This window comes from Galeopterus variegatus, unplaced genomic scaffold, assembly GCF_000696425.1.
Source record: "Galeopterus variegatus unplaced genomic scaffold, G_variegatus-3.0.2 Scaffold1562, whole genome shotgun sequence".
NCBI classification, from domain to species: Eukaryota; Metazoa; Chordata; class Mammalia; order Dermoptera; family Cynocephalidae; genus Galeopterus; species Galeopterus variegatus.
The window spans coordinates 1,172-19,030 of NW_007727673.1; the positions used below are offsets into that span (position 1 = coordinate 1,172).

Genomic DNA, 17,859 nt, shown 5'->3' on the forward strand with positions numbered 1-17,859 from the left:
CCACTCTGTCCACTATGGTAACCACTAGCCACATGTGGCTGTTTAGATTTAAATTAATTAAAATGAAATACAATTAAAAACTCAATTCTTCATTTGCACTGGACTGGCAACATTTCAAGTGTTCAATAACCACATGTGGCCAGTAACTACCGTATTGGACATTGCAGATAGAGAATATTTTCATCATCTCAGAAAGTTCTATTGGATTGTGTGGCTCCATAAACTCTTTCCACTCAAATCAGCTTTAATAATTGCAACTCAGATTCTGTGCTTCACATTCTAAGAGTCTATGATTCTAAGACCCACAGTCTAAAATTCTGATTCTGAGATGTCCTCTGGTTCTGACATTCAGTGACTTTTCAATGTCCAGGGAGAGCCCGAAGGAGTCCCTTTAGGTTTTGAGGGAGATGAAGCGGGGGGCTGGTTGTACTTTTCCATCCCTAGAGTCTTTCCAAAGAGAGAGAAGTGACCTCAGCTTCAGGTCCCGCTGGCAGGCAAGGATGGGTTTTCAGCCATCTCCAGAGCAAATAAAGGCAAAAGGAAGGGACTTGATGTACGGAACAGGAGGCGGTGGCGGGTTGCGGGTGAGGGGTGTCTGCATTTCACGGCCACTAAGCCAGGGGAAATACATCTCCTTTTCCTCCCCAGGCCCAGGGCATTTTCCATCCCAGCACCTCAGGCCAGTTCATGGCCCAACTGAGCGCCATTCAGGTGACCACCTGGGAGGGAGTGTCCATCAAGGGAAATAGTGAGCTGAGGTAGAGAAGTTGCATTGCTGGAGTAGGGCTGCCTGGGTCCTCACCCTAGCCCTGCCGCTCACTCACTGGGGCTATCGGCTATTGGCAGGTTTCTTCCACTCTGTAGGCCTTGTTCTCTCTATCGGGCAGGAAGACATGCCTTGAGGCCCTACTGGGATGCTGGATTATGAAAACACTCTGACAAGAATAAGTATATACATCATCATAAACTAAAGAATTAGGTCATTTATATGAAGGATGTTTATATTTTGGGCAGGCATGCTAGACCTAGGTTTGATTGGCAAAGGATCACAGCTGACAAGTTCTGAATGCTGGGGTTTGACCCAGTGTTCTGATCTTGCTGCGGTGACTGCTGCATTCCATTAGCTTTGCAAGACGGACCCCGGCCTCTTTGGCCAGTGGTGTTTTAGAGAACCTCAGAGAGATCTCATGGGTATGCAGGAGTGTAGCGGTGCATCCAGAATAGTCCAGCTGCTTCCCTTCCCTCCCATCCAGTCACCTGGAGGAAAAGGGTTCTGGGACTGGTGTTGTTGCACTGGGCCCTGGTAAGAGCACAAAATTTGGAAAATAACTCTTCCTCCAAGGTTTTGTGTTCTGTTCTTAACAGTCCATCTGTCTGCATTTCTCCCCCACCCCCACCCCAGTCTCTAAGCATAATCACTATGCGGCCCCACCCACCTCCATGAGAAGGGAGGCTTGTCAATCTAGAATGCCTCTGAATGCTGCATGGCTTTGGGCAAGTGCTTCCTGACTCAGTCTCCCTCAGGAGGCTCCAAGGGGCAGTATATCTGTGAGAGTGCTTTACAAACTATAAAGCACCACTTAGAGACTTAGAAGATTTTTCTCTTCTGGCTGCAACAGCAGGGATGGGGGGTGGGCAGAGAACATGCGTGCAGCCGGGAAAGGACTGCAGAGGATGATGAGGCAGAGACGGAAGAGACTTTTTCCTGGCAACAGTGTGGAGCGGAGCTCCTCTGCTCAGATGGCACACATAGACTTGGAAGCATTGGTCTCCCTGGCTCTCTAAACTGAAGTTTATCACATGTCCAGTCCTTGCTGGGCCATTTCTCTGACTTCTCTGTCATTAGAGTCCAAACAGGGTGACTGTTTTTTGGTTCTAGCTGCCAGTCTCACTTGGACCCTTCAACTTCAAACAATCTCAGACAAGTCCGTCATTGATATTTTCTTCCCTGTTGCATTTGTCCAGAGCTACATGCAGGAGTTGTTTTGCTTGTGTCTTCCAAATAGGGAAGTGAGGAGGGAGATTTTTCCACTTAAGCCTGGGGGAACAAGTGAATAACTGTGTGAGAGGGAGGAATATTCCAAAAACTACCTGGAAAGAGAAGACCAGACTCCTCTGAGAGTTGGGGCCATTGTGAAGCAATGCCAAGCTCCCAGGACAACTCCTTCAAATTCCTGTTAGTTTTATTTCATGCACACTCCATAAAATGTCAGGGTATGTCCCATCACCGTGCTTGTCAGTTGAGAAGTCTTTGAAGGAACTAGGGATGATGACCCTAATGTGGAAGTTTTAGGAGACAAAAGAGGAAAAACAGGGCCACTGTTGCCCTTGACTGAAAGGCTATTTGTGGGCAGAAGGAGAAGGCTTGTTCTATATGGCTACAGAAAGAGGGACAGAGTAGATGACCAGTAGAAGTTTGAGGGAGGCAGATTTAGATAAAAAGGCTATTTGTGGGCAGAAGGAGAAGGCTTGTTCTATATGGCTACAGAAAGAGGGACAGAATAGATGAACCAGTAGAAGTTTGAGGGAGGCAGATTTAGATAAGGAAGAACTTTCCAAAGCCATTTGGAAATGGAAATCTATGTAGTTAGCACAAGAAATAAAATGTCCCCACCACAGATCCTCTGTTAGGGATGGCATTTTGGTATTGACTCATCAAAGGAGATTCTTCTCTAAAATCCCTTACAGTTATGAGAGTATTACAGTCTACAGCTTGGCATCTAAAGAGCAAGGTCTCAGCAGTGACTAGGACAGGGTTTGACTCATCAAAGGAGATTCTTCTCTAAAATCCCTTACAGTTATGAGAGTATTACAGTCTAGAGCTTGGCATCTAAAGAGCAAGGTCTCAGCAGTGACTAGAACAGGGGAATTTTCTAGGTCTCAGCTAACATCCCCTCTGAAGCATATGGAAGCATATGGATAGCTTTCCCAGAGGACCCAGAAAAGTGCTGTCCCTTCTGGGTAGTATGGAGAAAAATGTAGCCACCCTCAAGTTTCCATGTGTAGCTCTCCAAGGCTATCATTCTTTGTTTTAGAATGTGGATCTCATTGTCTCAAATTGGCAAGAGATTGCTGCCTATTAACTTCCCCCATTGCAGAGGAAGAGAGGGAGGGAGAGGAGGAGAGGTTGGGGTGTAGGAAAAAAACAATGCTAGAACATCAGGGATTGAAAGGCCTTTGAAGATGATTTAGTTCAACATTGCCCAAACTTGACTAATTAGCCCATTATCTTCATTGAATCACTTTTGAGAAACTTAAATAAACGTATCAAGAAAAAAGACTTAATCATTACCATAAATGGAAAACTGTGTACCTTTGTTGTAAATAGAAGGAAACTAAAAAAACAAACCCAAAGAGAACAAAACAACTTTATTAATTCCAGCTGGATGTAGTTTCCTGTGGAGGTTCTGAGCCAGAAGGCTGCTCTCTTGTTGTTAAAAGGGGAGATAGATGTGTTAGAGAGGTATTAAGACATCTCAGCACCAAACGGAGACTTTCTCCTCATATAATCAGGATTGAAAGAATATCGAATGGAACTGACTTCTCATTTCTTTCAATGTCACTTAAAACTTTGTCTAGTCAACTAAAATTATCTTGCATTTCACAGAAATTCAGAAGAAACTCAAAGGAAATCTCCATCAGGACCCCCCCCACCACAATTATCTTGCATTTCACAGAAATTCAGAAGAAACTCAAAGGAAATCTCCATCAGGACCCCCACCCCCCCCAACACACACACACACTGAAATCTCAATCTCTCCTTCCTGCAGGGTTCCCAGCACCATGAGGGCCTGGATCTTCTTTCTCCTCTGCCTAGCTGGGAGGGCCTTGGCAGCCCCTGTAAGTACCTAAAGATTATATCTTCTTGGTCTTTTCTCCAAGCCACCAGCTCTGGGGGTCCTAAACCTGCCAGCCCTGGATGTTCAGAGGGGACAGAATCTTCTCCATCTCAAATTAGTTGCGTTATTTCTTAAAAAGATTTTTTCTTAAATGAATAAGCTCAGGAGAAAAACTGGGATGAGGACCATTGGAGTTTCCAGAGAAGAAAGAGTTCTATGAAACATGAAGATGAACTTTAATGAGAGCCCATCTGGCTGAAAAGAGCAGTTTCTTTCAACCTGTGATTCCCTCATTCTCTCTTCACTAGGAGGTGGGCGTGGTGGTAGACCCTGGTGAGCTTGACCAGGATGATAGATCTGGGCAAAAGATTTTAGAGGCAGCCCCAGCCAGCCAGGAGCCTTAAAGTTATAGGTTATTTTGCCTCTTTCTAACCCAAGTTGAAATGGCAATGAGGAATTGCCTAATAATGATAATGATGATAATAATAATAATATCGCTTTGGGGAAGAAAATGACATCTGTTAAAATTCATGGTGTCCATCCCCTCTGGGTGTCAGTATTTTCATCTGTAAGATGAAGGGGGTTTAGTTTGGATCAGTTGTTCCAGATAATTTTCCAAGCTAAATCTTGGAAGATCTAGATAGACACCTCAGATATAAAATGCATAAAAGGGGAGCTGTCTGGAATTCTGGGGGCCCACCTGTTCGGCTTCCCCTTTGCCCTATCCATGGCAGTCCATGAGGCACAATCTTGGGAATCTCCAATGAGTTGCTCTTCAGGCTCCCCTAGCCTGTTTCAGGCCAGAGGCATTGCAGTCGTGAGGCTGGCCTTGGCTCTGACCTCTCTGAACCCTCTTTTTCTTTCCAGCAGCAGGAAGCCCTGCCTGATGAGACAGAGGTGGTGGAGGAAACCGTGGCAGAGGTGACCGAGGTACATGGGTGGTGACCCCAGACCCCTCTTGGCCCTCATCTGTTCCTGGGGAATCCAGACAGCTGCTGGGGGTCCCCACACTGGAATGGAGCATTTGTCCCCTTCCTGTGTGCACACACAGCATAGATTTAAATCCTGAGTATCCCCCAAATCCTGGCATACTTCTGAATGCTTCCCAAACATTCACTGGAACCACACAGTTGGGAGCCAGCCTTTCAAAATTTTTAAAATTTTCTTCCATGACCACCCACAGTCCCCCCATACATAAAACAGATGGAAGGGGAGCTGCTCAGGTGTGGCTGGCAGGGGTGGAGGGCTTGGCACCCTCTGTTGCCCTAACACTTCTGGTGGCCTGTCCGGCATCTCAACAGAATTCCAGGGCACTACAACACACAGTGGGTTTATAAGATTAACATCTAAATGCTCAACCCTGGCATCTGTCCTCTGTGTGACCTGGTCCCAGCCCACCTTTCCAGCTTGTCTCTCGCTATCCCCTTGTGGGCACCTGAAGCTTTAGGCAAGCCCCTTCCAATCTTTACCCCTTTCTTCCATGTCTGGGATGTGTGTGTGGGGGGGTATTTGACTCCTTCTCCCTCCATCTCAGGAACCTGTGGGAGCCAACCCCGTCCAGGTGGAAGTAGGAGAATTTGATGAAGGAGCTGAGGAAGCTGAAGAGGAGGTGGTGGCTGAAAGTAGGTCCCTTCCCTGTGATGTGGCACAGCCAGTCTGCCCTTGGCTGCCTGGGGCATGGGGACAGCCTACGTGAGGTTCCTTCCCAAGGAAATGCAGGGAGGGGTCCTCAGTGGGCTGTGGAAAAGAAACGGCTTTGACATAAAGGCTGGGAATATTCTCTGGCACTCATTCCCTCGGAATCTGGGAAAGCTCTATTTATAGCTGGGCCATCCATGCTGTACATAGCAGGAAGGGAAGTCCCCCAGCTGGAGGTGGCCTTCTCCCCTCACAGCTCTTTGCCCTGATTCCAAGTTGGGTTTCACATTCCTACTGAGATCACTGGTCACAACTGGTCACTGAGATCCCTCAAGGCCTCTGTCTCAGCCCAAGCCCGGCACAGGAGCAGATATGAGATTAGTGATTAGAACTGCACACTCATTAGCTTATTTGATTTTCACACAGCCCAAGAAAATGAAGCCCCAAGAGAAGGAAACCTCACATAACTCATATAAAGCTAGCCATGGAGTTAGTGCCAACTGCACACTCATTAGCTTATTTGATTTTCACACAGCCCAAGAAAATGAAGCCCCAAGAGAATGAAACCTCACATAACTCATATAAAGCTAGCCATGGAGTTAGTGCCGGGAGAGAAATGACCTAGGGCCTCTGGCTGGAGTCCTTGTGCTGAGGCATTTGTACTCAAGGGGTTAAGAGCATGGACTTGGGAAGCAAAATATCCAAGGTTTGAATCTAGGCTTCTCCACGAAAGCTTGCTTAGCTCCTGGAGCTCAGCTTCCTCGCCTCTAATGGGGGAGGGGGGGAGCTGATGAAGATGATGGACCCTCGCCCCAGGGCGTCAGGAGAATTATGCATGGGAGTGCTTGGCGCAATGCCAGGCAGAGGAGGCATCCAATAGGGATAATCAAAATACCCAAAGTTAAGCATTAGGAGGGAAAGGCTAGATCAGGCTCTCATCCTGAGGGGATAATCAACTGGTGTGCAGACCAAGCTGGGTACAGGGTTTTTGTTGGAGTGGAATGGCAGCTGCTGAGTCCTGTTCCTTCCCGCCCCCACACCCACCTCATCCGGAGTTTACCACACACAGCTGGTCTCTATTGTCCACTGGGGGCCTCAGGCTCTTCTCCCTTTTCCTTTACAGTCATTTAAGTCTGTTTTGTTGGGCCTCATAGCTCCCTGGCTCTGGGACAACAGCTGACGATTTCCGAGCCATTCTGTAAGGTCTATTCTAGAATCCAGAAATGCCTGACTGTGATTGTTTAACTGAGAGCTGGGGACATAACGGTTACTTCAATCCTCAGGGGAGTCATATAGATCCAGTGTTTCTGGGTCCCAGACTGGGCTTCCAGCCACCCCGCTAAGTGCCTGACCCTGACCTCGGACTGAACCTCTGATCCCCAGACTGAGCCAACTGCTCCCTTAAATGCCGATTGCTAGGCTCAGCGGAAGAGCGGGCAGGACTCAGGGCTGCCCAGAGCCCAGAGTGGGGGCCACAGCCAAGGACTGACCTGGATTGGCTTGGGGAGGACATGCTAGCCCGGGTATGCTAACTCCATGCCCTTGCGCCCTATCAGACCCCTGTCAGAACCACCACTGCAAACATGGCAAGGTGTGCGAGCTGGATGAGAACAACACCCCCATGTGTGTGTGCCAGGACCCCACCAGCTGTCCTGCCCCCATTGGCGAGTTTGAGAAGGTAAAGTCTGTGGGATGGGTACAGGGGTCTGGGGGATTGTGCCCTTCAGAACACAGAGGATCTGCCTAGAAAACTGTTGGCTTGGTGATTCTATGGGGCGGCAGAAAAGTGGAGATGAGTCAGAAGTGAGGCTTGGCCTATCTCTGGATCTCTCCAGCAACCAGCAAGAATTTGTTCAGCACCATTGTATTCCAAGCTCTATGCCACACTCAGACGCTTGGAACTCATAGAATTCCAAGCTCTCTGCCCAATGCAGTATATCCTCAGAAGAGAAAATATCGGTCCCACCAAGGACTGAGATAGGGGCTTCCTCCACTTGAGAGCAGCTTAGCAAAGCATCAGGTTCAAAAACGTGGGTTCTGGAGCCGGACTGAAGGTAACTTCAAACCCATCTCGATCAACTTGTTGGCTATGAGATCTTAGCTAAGGTGCTGAACCATCCAATTCTCAGTTTTCTCATTTCTAAAGAGGGGATACAAATTGTGAGGATTTTTCAGATAACGCTTGGTACATAGTAAGTACTCAATAAGTGCTACTCTTTTTTTTTAATCTCTCAGACCTGTTTATTCTATTTCCAATAGGGCCCATCTGTCCATTTATTCATCCTGAGGATTTTTCAGATAACGCTTGGTACATAGTAAGTACTCAATAAGTGCTACTCTTTTTTTTAATCTCTCAGACCTGTTTATTCTATTTCCAATAGGGCCCATCTGTCCATTTATTCATCCATCCATCCATCCATCCATCCATCCATGTAAATACTTTTTGAGTACCCACTCATTGGGCTAGTGCCAGCCTAGCTCAGAGCAGCAAATCTAGTACCAGCGCTATTCCCACAACCTCCCATATGGCTTCTCCGTTTTCAGTCTTCATAGCCCTGGGCTCCAAATTTTAACATCATTGTTAACTCTTCCCTCCTCTTCACGCCCCCCCCCAGAACCCCCTGGTCACCAATGCCCATCAGTTCCCCATGTCAGTGATGTATGAGCAACAAACACTAAGTGAGTATATGCAAGACGTTCAACACAAAGCTCCCTCCTCCTAACACAGCTACTTACTGTCACTGCCCTCATTCAGTCCTTGGCGTCTCTGCTTGGCCACCCTTGTGTCCAGAGACTCACTAGAGGACTCAAATGGCTGAGCATACAGCTGTACTCGCAGCTAAGGTTTATTGCAGTGACATATTAAGGATATACAGCTGGATCATAAGGAAAAAAGACACTGGCAGATCCTGGAGGAATCCATGCACAGACTTACTTATTCCATCCAGTGTGGGGTCACACAGAGCACACTCTTACCCCAGCTACAAAAATACAACCACACATGAGTGATGTTTCTACCCAGGGAAGCCCATTAGAGACTCAGCACCAAAGTTTTAACTGGGGGCTGGTCACATAGGCACCTTCTTCTTCCAGACTCCCAGAAGGAAAGCAGATGTTTAGCATAAACCATATTGTTTGTGCAAGCACCGGGAGCCATCCTTATTAGTTAGGGAAAGATTTACAACAGTGCAGGGAACTGTTTGCCAGCCAAGTTCTCAGACACAGGCCAAGGAACAACCTAGCAAGCAGGTCTTTCTAAGGATAGAAGTCCCGGGCCTGCTATCTTAACCCTTCTTTGTACACTCTGTCTTTTCCCCATCCCCATGTTAACTCATCCTTCAAGTACCTTCCAGGCTCGTGTTCCCAAACATAGCTCAGCCCTGACTCAGTTGCGCCTCTGTTCAGAGACCATCGGTGGCTCTCGGCATCGGCTGAACATTGGTCTGGGAACCCAAAGAGAGGGTTTTTGTCCCACCTCCACCACTAACTTACTGTATGACCTTGGGCCAATCACATTTCCTGTTGGATCTGAGTGTCCCCATCTCTGAAATGCACAAGGATGGTGGTACCAGAGAAGGGCTTTGGGAGTAAAGGAGGGCGTGCTCTGTGCTTTGCCAACAGGTGTGCAGCAATGACAACAAGACCTTTGACTCTTCCTGCCACTTCTTTGCCACAAAATGCACCCTGGAGGGCACCAAGAAGGGCCACAAACTCCACCTGGACTACATCGGGCCTTGCAAATGTGAGTCATCTCAGGGCAGGAGCTCTGCCCTGGTACCAAGGCTTGCTCTGCTGCCCCATACTGTGTGACCTTGGGCAAATCTCTTCGCCTTTCTGAGTCTCAGGGTTCCCACCTATAGAATGAGGTGATTGTTTGTCAGTAGATTCCTCTTAACTGTGAGTTCAGGACATCTCGCAGAGAAAGACTGAGCAATTGTGAAAGCACACGATCAGGGAGGGTTTCTGGAGCTTCTCACTAGCATCCAAGACAACTGTATTTCATTTCTCTCATGATGAAGAAGTTCTTCTATGAGAAAAACCTAAATCTTTTCTGCTTCAACACTATAAAGAAAAAATGATATTCAACCTGGGCCTAAAAAGTGTTTTTTAAATATTTAAATTTGAATGCTTTAAAATCGGGGCATGCCTGTCCGTCTCTTTTAGGCCCTGTTACTCAGTATGGTCATATCCTTGGTCCTTTGCCTTCCTGTCTCCTCTCTTAAGACATATGGTAACCACGCTCTTCTGGAAGCCTAGGAGTCAGGTGTTTGAGGGATGGTACGCCAGAGTGTTATCTGGCCTTCTGTTAGTGATTCCAGCTGCAGACTCAGCTGGCCCAGATGCCTCATTCAGCATCCTCCTTATCACTTGAAACACCTAAGACCACACCTGCTCCCCCCTCCAAGACAAGATCCATATTGTGTGTCTAGTACATTCTGATACCAGCTGGCACTGAAGAGAGCCACTCACCTGCCTCAGTGTGCAGGGCACAGAGAAAGCTGGGGTGGCAGGGTGTAGCAAACACAATCCTCCTTGTGGTCAGCCTCACTCTCCCAATTATAGAGCCCAGGGTGTGACATGAGAAGGTACTGGCTACAGAAGGAGGGTAGAGGGAGGAAATGTTGGTAGGAAATTCTTGGGCAGTGAGACTAAGGAGCGCCCCAAGGAGCCTTTACCAAGTGGCTTTTGCTGTCCTCTGAGGCGTACTGCCCACTCTCTCCAGCTGCTAGTGTTTGCACCGCAGAAGTCTCTTCCACTCCGCAGCTGATGCTGGTGGAGATAGTGGCCCTAACCCACCGAGGGGGCTTTCCATAGGTCCACAGGTGAGGGGAGAACAACCCCTGAGCCCCCAGGCAACCACACTGCCCTGGACACTGGAGGAGGCTTTGAGAATGTGGCCTGGAGCAAGCCCCTCTCTCCACACTGTCCTCGAATAAGTCCAATAAGAGGGGTGCCCTTGGACAAAGTCTTCGGGTCTGACATTCTGGGGTTCTAGGATCCAAAGACCAGGATGGAATCATTTTCTGTAAGAAAGTTCTGGTGGTTATGCATTCCTGATTCCTCTAGCCCCACACCCACCAAGCCGGGCCTAAGGACAGATGTTATTCCCTAGACTCCCAGCTTCGGACACCTGCCAGTGGTGGACCTCACCAGTGTGGGCCCAGCCTCTGCTAGGATCACACCCAGGGCCCACTGGGGTGGACCATCTCCCTCTGCAGATCAGATCAAGGCCCAGGAGGCAGCAGACGTGCCTTTGCACTTTTCCATTTTTAGAGCATCTTTCCCACACACAACCTCCTTTGCTCATCATCCTGTGGAGCCACTGTGCCAAGGTCACCGGTTGAAGTGTCTGTGGGAGTTGCTCATGGGGTGGGGAGAGTGGCCCAGGCAGCACACTGGCCCTCGGGCAGGGAGAGTTAGGGTCTGTGCTGACACCCTCATGTTTTGGAACCTAGACATCCCCCCCTGCCTGGACTCTGAGCTGACCGAATTCCCCCTGCGCATGCGGGACTGGCTCAAGAATGTCCTGGTCACCCTGTATGAAAGGGACGAAGACAACAACCTTCTGACCGAGAAGCAGAAGCTGCGAGTAAGTCGTCTCTTTCCAGCCTGTCCCAGGGTGTCTGCCTGGCCCTGCTGGCCCCCTGCTGGCTGGGCTCCAGTCCCAGTCCTAGATCTAGGCCCCCCACTGCAAGCCAACACCAAACCCTGGAGAGTGCATTTACCCTGGGCCTGGGCACCAGGACACATACTCCTCTTCTCTCTGCCTTTGGAGGCTCATAGCACACATTAACATCTTAAAGGCTCTAATAAGTCCTGTAGTAAGGAGACCTGCTCACTCTGTTTAGCCAAGTGTTAAAAAAAGAGACACAAACAATCCTATTCTTTTTCCTTCTGAGTCTGTGAATTTTCACCTTTAATGGGCATATCAAGCACCCCAAGGTGCCGATACCTCTGCTCTCCCCAGGCCTACTGAAAGGTGTCTCTATGAAGCAAGGCCCAGGAAGTTGCATTTTAACCTACTCCCCAGGTAATTGTGATGTGGGTAGCTCTATGAAGAATCCTTGAGAGCATCCTAGGCCCCCACTTTTGTAAATAAGAAGCTGGCACACATCTATGCCACTTCCTTCCCCTCATTGTGAGCTTTGGTCTTGGTTGGTCTCTGCCTGCTCTGGCTTCCTGTCAGAGGTGGGAGGGGCCCCAGCTGGCCTGGACAGTCTCCCTTGGACCCCTTGCTCCCCTGGACCCCATTGTCTCTGCTCCCACAGGTGAAGAAGATCCATGAGAATGAGAAACGCCTGGAAGCCGGAGACCACCCCGTGGAGCTGCTGGCCCGGGACTTCGAGAAGAACTACAACATGTACATCTTCCCTGTGCACTGGCAGTTCGGCCAGCTGGATCAGCACCCCATTGACGGGTAAGACCCCAGACCCTCAGGACCACAGGGGTGTGCTCTGGAGTGGCCCTGAAGTGGACACAGTCTTGGGTCCAGGCTGGCAGGTGCACTGGGCATGGCTTCTCAGAAGCCTCTGCTGCTCCCAGCCCCGGAGCCCACAGTTTGCCTGGGGGTTTGAGCAGAAGGCGTAGGCATCTGCAGAAAGGATGCAGACCTGGGGGGTGGGGAGGAGCAATAAGACACTTTTTCATGCCAGAGGCAGAAGTCAGCAGGAACTGAAATTACCTCCCCTTAATCCTGCAAGTACTGGGGCTTGATCACCCATTAGTGAAGGAGAGTGAGTCAGGAAGGAGTACCAGACTCCAGGAGGTGGCAGGGGCCAGGGTGGGGGCAGCCCACTCATCCTCCTTCAGCAGAACATGCTGGAGCAGATCAGCCACCTGGCAGTGTCTAAGCCCCATCCTGAGGTCCAGCCCCAACTGGCCCTCAAAGTTCCTAAAAAAACCAGAATCAATCCCATCCTTTTTGCAAGCCCCTGGTTTGAGGGCTCTTGCCCTTGTCCAAATGAGTTAGGCAGTGCTGGGCACTTTATGTGCCTGGGGGAGTGAGGCTGTGCCCAGGGAAGCTCCTGTCTGGGATGCTCACCCCTCGCTCTTTGTCTAGCCTGTGTTCCTGGAGCCTGCCCACCCTGCCAGAGGTCCTGGGTGGCTGGGGTCTCCTGAGCTCTGGGAAGCTCCCAGCGGCTTCTCTCCCAGGCTCTTGCCATGGCTGGATTCCAACTGAGTCACTCACTGTGGAGGGGAGGGGAAAAGTCAGGGGGGAACATCTGGCGCTCAGGCTGAGCAATTGGATCCCACTGCAACAAAGCGGCCTTGAGTGAGGTTTCCAGATGGGGCTGCAGGGACTGTGCATCTGGGAAAGTGCTGCAGCCTTGGGGCATCCGCTGCCTCCTCCTCTTGTCTCAGAGCTGTAGGTGGCCTTGCCTGCGCCCCTGCCCCTCCCCAGGCCTCAGTTTCCCACTGGTACAATGAAGAGGGGTTGTATTCCTTCCAGTACAAACATTGTGTGACTCCTTGTATGAGTTGGGTGGGACTGGGAGGTCTGGAGGTTAGAAAGAAAATTGGAGTCACATTGTTCCCTGGAGTCCCTTGGGGGGAGGAATGTTTTGGGGACAACTAGCTGGGGCCTCTGGGGAATAACCAAAAAAATCACACATGTGCTCTGGAGTCTTAAGGCCAGAAGGGAGAATAGGGATGGAGGACAGTTGGGGGGAGGAATGTTTTGGGGACAACTAGCTGGGGCCTCTGGGGAATAACCAAAAAAATCATACATGTGCTCTGGAGTCCAAGGCCAGAAGGGAGAATAGGGATGGAGGACAGCAGGAGACCTGCTCACTCTGTTTAGCCAAGTGTTAAAAAAAGAGACACAAACAATCCTATTCTTTTTCCTTCTGAGTCTGTGAATTTTCACCTTTAATGGGCATATCAAGCACCCCAAGGTGCCGATACCTCTGCTCTCCCCAGGCCTACTGAAAGGTGTCTCTATGAAGCAAGGCCCAGGAAGTTGCATTTTAACCTACTCCCCAGGTAATTGTGATGTGGGTAGCTCTATGAAGAATCCTTGAGAGCATCCTAGGCCCCCACTTTTGTAAATAAGAAGCTGGCACACATCTATGCCACTTCCTTCCCCTCATTGTGAGCTTTGGTCTTGGTTGGTCTCTGCCTGCTCTGGCTTCCTGTCAGAGGTGGGAGGGGCCCCAGCTGGCCTGGACAGTCTCCCTTGGACCCCTTGCTCCCCTGGACCCCATTGTCTCTGCTCCCACAGGTGAAGAAGATCCATGAGAATGAGAAACGCCTGGAAGCCGGAGACCACCCCGTGGAGCTGCTGGCCCGGGACTTCGAGAAGAACTACAACATGTACATCTTCCCTGTGCACTGGCAGTTCGGCCAGCTGGATCAGCACCCCATTGACGGGTAAGACCCCAGACCCTCAGGACCACAGGGGTGTGCTCTGGAGTGGCCCTGAAGTGGACACAGTCTTGGGTCCAGGCTGGCAGGTGCACTGGGCATGGCTTCTCAGAAGCCTCTGCTGCTCCCAGCCCCGGAGCCCACAGTTTGCCTGGGGGTTTGAGCAGAAGGCGTAGGCATCTGCAGAAAGGATGCAGACCTGGGGGGTGGGGAGGAGCAATAAGACACTTTTTCATGCCAGAGGCAGAAGTCAGCAGGAACTGAAATTACCTCCCCTTAATCCTGCAAGTACTGGGGCTTGATCACCCATTAGTGAAGGAGAGTGAGTCAGGAAGGAGTACCAGACTCCAGGAGGTGGCAGGGGCCAGGGTGGGGGCAGCCCACTCATCCTCCTTCAGCAGAACATGCTGGAGCAGATCAGCCACCTGGCAGTGTCTAAGCCCCAACTGGCCCTCAAAGTTCCTAAAAAAACCAGAATCAATCCCATCCTTTTTGCAAGCCCCTGGTTTGAGGGCTCTTGCCCTTGTCCAAATGAGTTAGGCAGTGCTGGGCACTTTATGTGCCTGGGGGAGTGAGGCTGTGCCCAGGGAAGCTCCTGTCTGGGATGCTCACCCCTTGCTCTTTGTCTAGCCTGTGTTCCTGGAGCCTGCCCACCCTGCCAGAGGTCCTGGGTGGCTGGGGTCTCCTGAGCTCTGGGAAGCTCCCAGCGGCTTCTCTCCCAGGCTCTTGCCATGGCTGGATTCCAACTGAGTCACTCACTGTGGAGGGGAGGGGAAAAGTCAGGGGGGAACATCTGGCGCTCAGGCTGAGCAATTGGATCCCACTGCAACAAAGCGGCCTTGAGTGAGGTTTCCAGATGGGGCTGCAGGGACTGTGCATCTGGGAAAGTGCTGCAGCCTTGGGGCATCCGCTGCCTCCTCCTCTTGTCTCAGAGCTGTAGGTGGCCTTGCCTGCGCCCCTGCCCCTCCCCAGGCCTCAGTTTCCCACTGGTACAATGAAGAGGGGTTGTATTCCTTCCAGTACAAACATTGTGTGACTCCTTGTATGAGTTGGGTGGGACTGGGAGGTCTGGAGGTTAGAAAGAAAATTGGAGTCACATTGTTCCCTGGAGTCCCTTGGGGGGAGGAATGTTTTGGGGACAACTAGCTGGGGCCTCTGGGGAATAACCAAAAAAATCATACATGTGCTCTGGAGTCCAAGGCCAGAAGGGAGAATAGGGATGGAGGACAGCGGGAAAGACATTAGAAGGGCCTCCCACAGACCTTACGTGAGGCACTGAAAGCGAAAGCTCTCTGAGGTCAGCGTTCCTGTTGACCCCCACGGCCAATCCAGTCCCTTCCCACACCCCTCCCCGGAAGCCAGCGCTGTCTCATTTGCTGTGACACTCTTTAGATCCTTTTCTAGGCATTTACACCTGTATAAGTGTGTTCAGAGAAACCATAGGTGTTGTTTCATACCAGATATTGTTCTACCAATAGCAGAAGTGCTGAATGTTTTGATTTTGAGTTTCTGTGCCCCCAATTCTCAGTCAATTAGGAAACAATTAAATGCACCAAGAGTCCCTTGTTATTGAGCTCTTGAGACTTCAGACCTGGAAATGTCCTAAGAAATTACTGCTAGCCCCTCCCCTTCTTTGATGGAGGCAGAAACTGAGGCTCAGCGAGGGGCACTGCTATCTTCTCAGTCTCACAGCAGGTCTGTGCTAGAGCTGGGGAAGACCCAGGATCCCGGCTTTCCGTCCTGCCTGAGCATCCTTTCCCTCTGGCTACGGCAGACTAACTCCCCCGCTGTGTCCCCATGCTGGGGGTGGGGGGCTTTCCCTTGCCTCAGGCCCTCCCTTGCCTCTCCCTGCAGGTACCTGTCCCACACTGAGCTGGCCCCACTGCGTGCTCCCCTCATCCCCATGGAGCACTGCACCACCCGCTTTTTCGAGACTTGTGACCTGGACAACGACAAGTACATCGCCCTGGACGAGTGGGCCGGCTGCTTCGGCATCAAGGAGCGTGAGTGTCTGGACAAAGGGGTGCAGGCAGGAGCGTCGCTCCCGGGGGCTGTCAGCTGTCATCCCCCCACCTCCTGCTCTCTCTGTCTGTGTGCCTGTCCTCTCTCTGCCTGTCTCTCCTCTCTGTGCACATTTGGCTCCTGTCTGCTCTCCCTGTCTGGGTTGGCCTTGCTCTCTCAGACACCTTCCTGTTCCTTCTCTGTCCATCTGACTGCCTCCTTCTCTCTCCCTCCCTCAAGCGTTAGCTCTCTTGCTGTGCCAAGCACTATTTTGGGAACTGGCAGGCACTTGGAGAGGAAACAGGAAGAGTAACTTGGCAGCATATTCAAGAGATAGGGACAAGCCAGAGACAGGGAGGCCAAGGTTCCTCAGTCACCAACTTCCTGGGTGGCCTTGGGCTGGTCACCTGGCCTCCTGTTCCTCGGGGCGGGTGGGAATCCACGGACTCCTCTGGAAGCGTGTCTTCCTCACCACAGGGCCCCCTGTTTAACGCTGCTCTCTCTTCTTGCTTTGCAGAGGATATCGACAAGGATCTTGTGATCTAAATCCGTGCCTCCTGCCACAGTACCGGATTCTCTCTCTTTGACCCACCCCTTCTTGTTTTCCCCCAATGTTTAAAATGTTTGGATGGTTTGTTGTTCTGCCTGGGGACAAGGTGCTAACATAGATTTAAATGAATACATTAACGGTGCTAAAAATGGAAATTGTAACCCAAGTCATGACATTCTTAGTTGTAACTTCGCTATCAAGGCCTTTTTTGCTCACGCATTAATGGACCCATTTTTCTCTTGCCGTTTGCAGCATGCCTGTTGTCTTACTGGCACACAGGTGGAAACTCATCTGCTTGGCTCTGCCTTAAACACACACTGCACCTTCAAATTTTCTCTCTATCTTTCTGTTTGAAACTAATACTCACCAAGTTGGACTTTGTATTAATTTTATTTCAAGGTATCAGCTGCCTGAGAGTCTTCTCCTGGTGGCCTGGAGTTGGGCAAAGGGAAGTAACAGACATATGATGTTGGCAAGGACATTTTGGGGACTAGGGGACCAGTGGTGGGAGAAAGCCCTGCAGAACCCACCTGCTGGAACTGCAGACAGCACGTCTTGTTTGCCTGGTGCTATAACTGAGAGAAAGATTCTGGGGCCGTGTTAAGAAAATACATAAACTCTCACCTAAGCCCAGTTCCCCACCATTTCCTCCCTCACCTGTCAGGGCAGTTTCTTTTCATATTCGCTGTTTGTTTAAACTTTTGGGGTGCTGTGGCCCATCAGTGCATGGGGGTGGATCAGCACATCCCATGGGCTGCTTCCCTCCTAGCTGTCTTTTGGAGAGTCAGGCCTCTTCTCAGGGCTCCAGGGACTGGGAGGTTGTTTCAGCCAGGGAAGCCAAAATCAAGAGTGAGACGTAGGAAGCTGTATAATAGAAAAAGTGGGGTTGGTGAATCGGTTGTTTTGTTTTCACATTTAGATGGCTGTCATATGGTTTCTAGCATGTTCCTGCTTTTCTTTCCCCTCTTTTTTCTTCTATTAATCAAGAGAAACTTCAAAGTCAATGGGATGGTCGGATCTCACAGGCTGAGAACTTGTTCACCTCCAAGCATTTCATGAAAAAGCTGCTTCTTATTAATCGTACAAACTCTCGCCGTGATGTGAAGAGTTTGACAAATCTTTCAAAATAAAAAGTAATGTCTTAGAAACTGCCTTCCTGGGTGATTTTGCATGTGTCTTAGTCTTAGTCACCTTACTGCCCTGACTCAGACAGCTGGGCTTCCTGGTCTACACACGGCCGCACAGATGCAAACCTTTGCAAACACATTCCTACACTTGTGTGCACACCCCTGCACACACACAGTCTTTATATACATAGTGATGTATGGTTGATATAAGCACTAATTTAGCTGCTTTAATTTAATGATCTCTGATCTGACGCTTTTTCGTTATTGCACACTCCATTATCGGCACAAGGCTAAGCACCTACCTCCTTACATCAATCGTACATTCATTCATTCTTCATCA

At 50.1% G+C, this 17,859-nt stretch overlaps 1 protein-coding gene across 3 annotated transcripts; it reads left to right on the plus strand.

Moving 5' to 3' along the window:
* The first annotated feature begins 3,756 nt into the window (after window positions 1-3,756).
* Window positions 3,757-17,544, plus strand: SPARC (secreted protein, acidic, cysteine-rich (osteonectin)). Of its 3 annotated transcripts, none has more exons than XM_008577675.1 (9): window positions 3,757-3,840; window positions 4,707-4,769; window positions 5,374-5,461; window positions 7,034-7,155; window positions 9,099-9,219; window positions 10,934-11,067; window positions 11,747-11,895; window positions 15,696-15,844; window positions 16,360-17,544. In XM_008577675.1, exons 1-9 carry the CDS (start codon window positions 3,784-3,786, stop codon window positions 16,386-16,388), a joined length of 912 nt encoding a protein of 303 aa, XP_008575897.1. In that variant the 5' UTR covers window positions 3,757-3,783; the 3' UTR covers window positions 16,389-17,544. The 3 variants fall into 3 exon arrangements, with proteins under 3 accessions (XP_008575897.1, XP_008575899.1, XP_008575898.1); XM_008577677.1 differs by having other exon boundaries at window positions 4,707-4,760; XM_008577676.1 differs by having other exon boundaries at window positions 3,781-3,840; window positions 4,710-4,769.
* The last annotated feature ends 315 nt before the right edge of the window (window positions 17,545-17,859 follow it).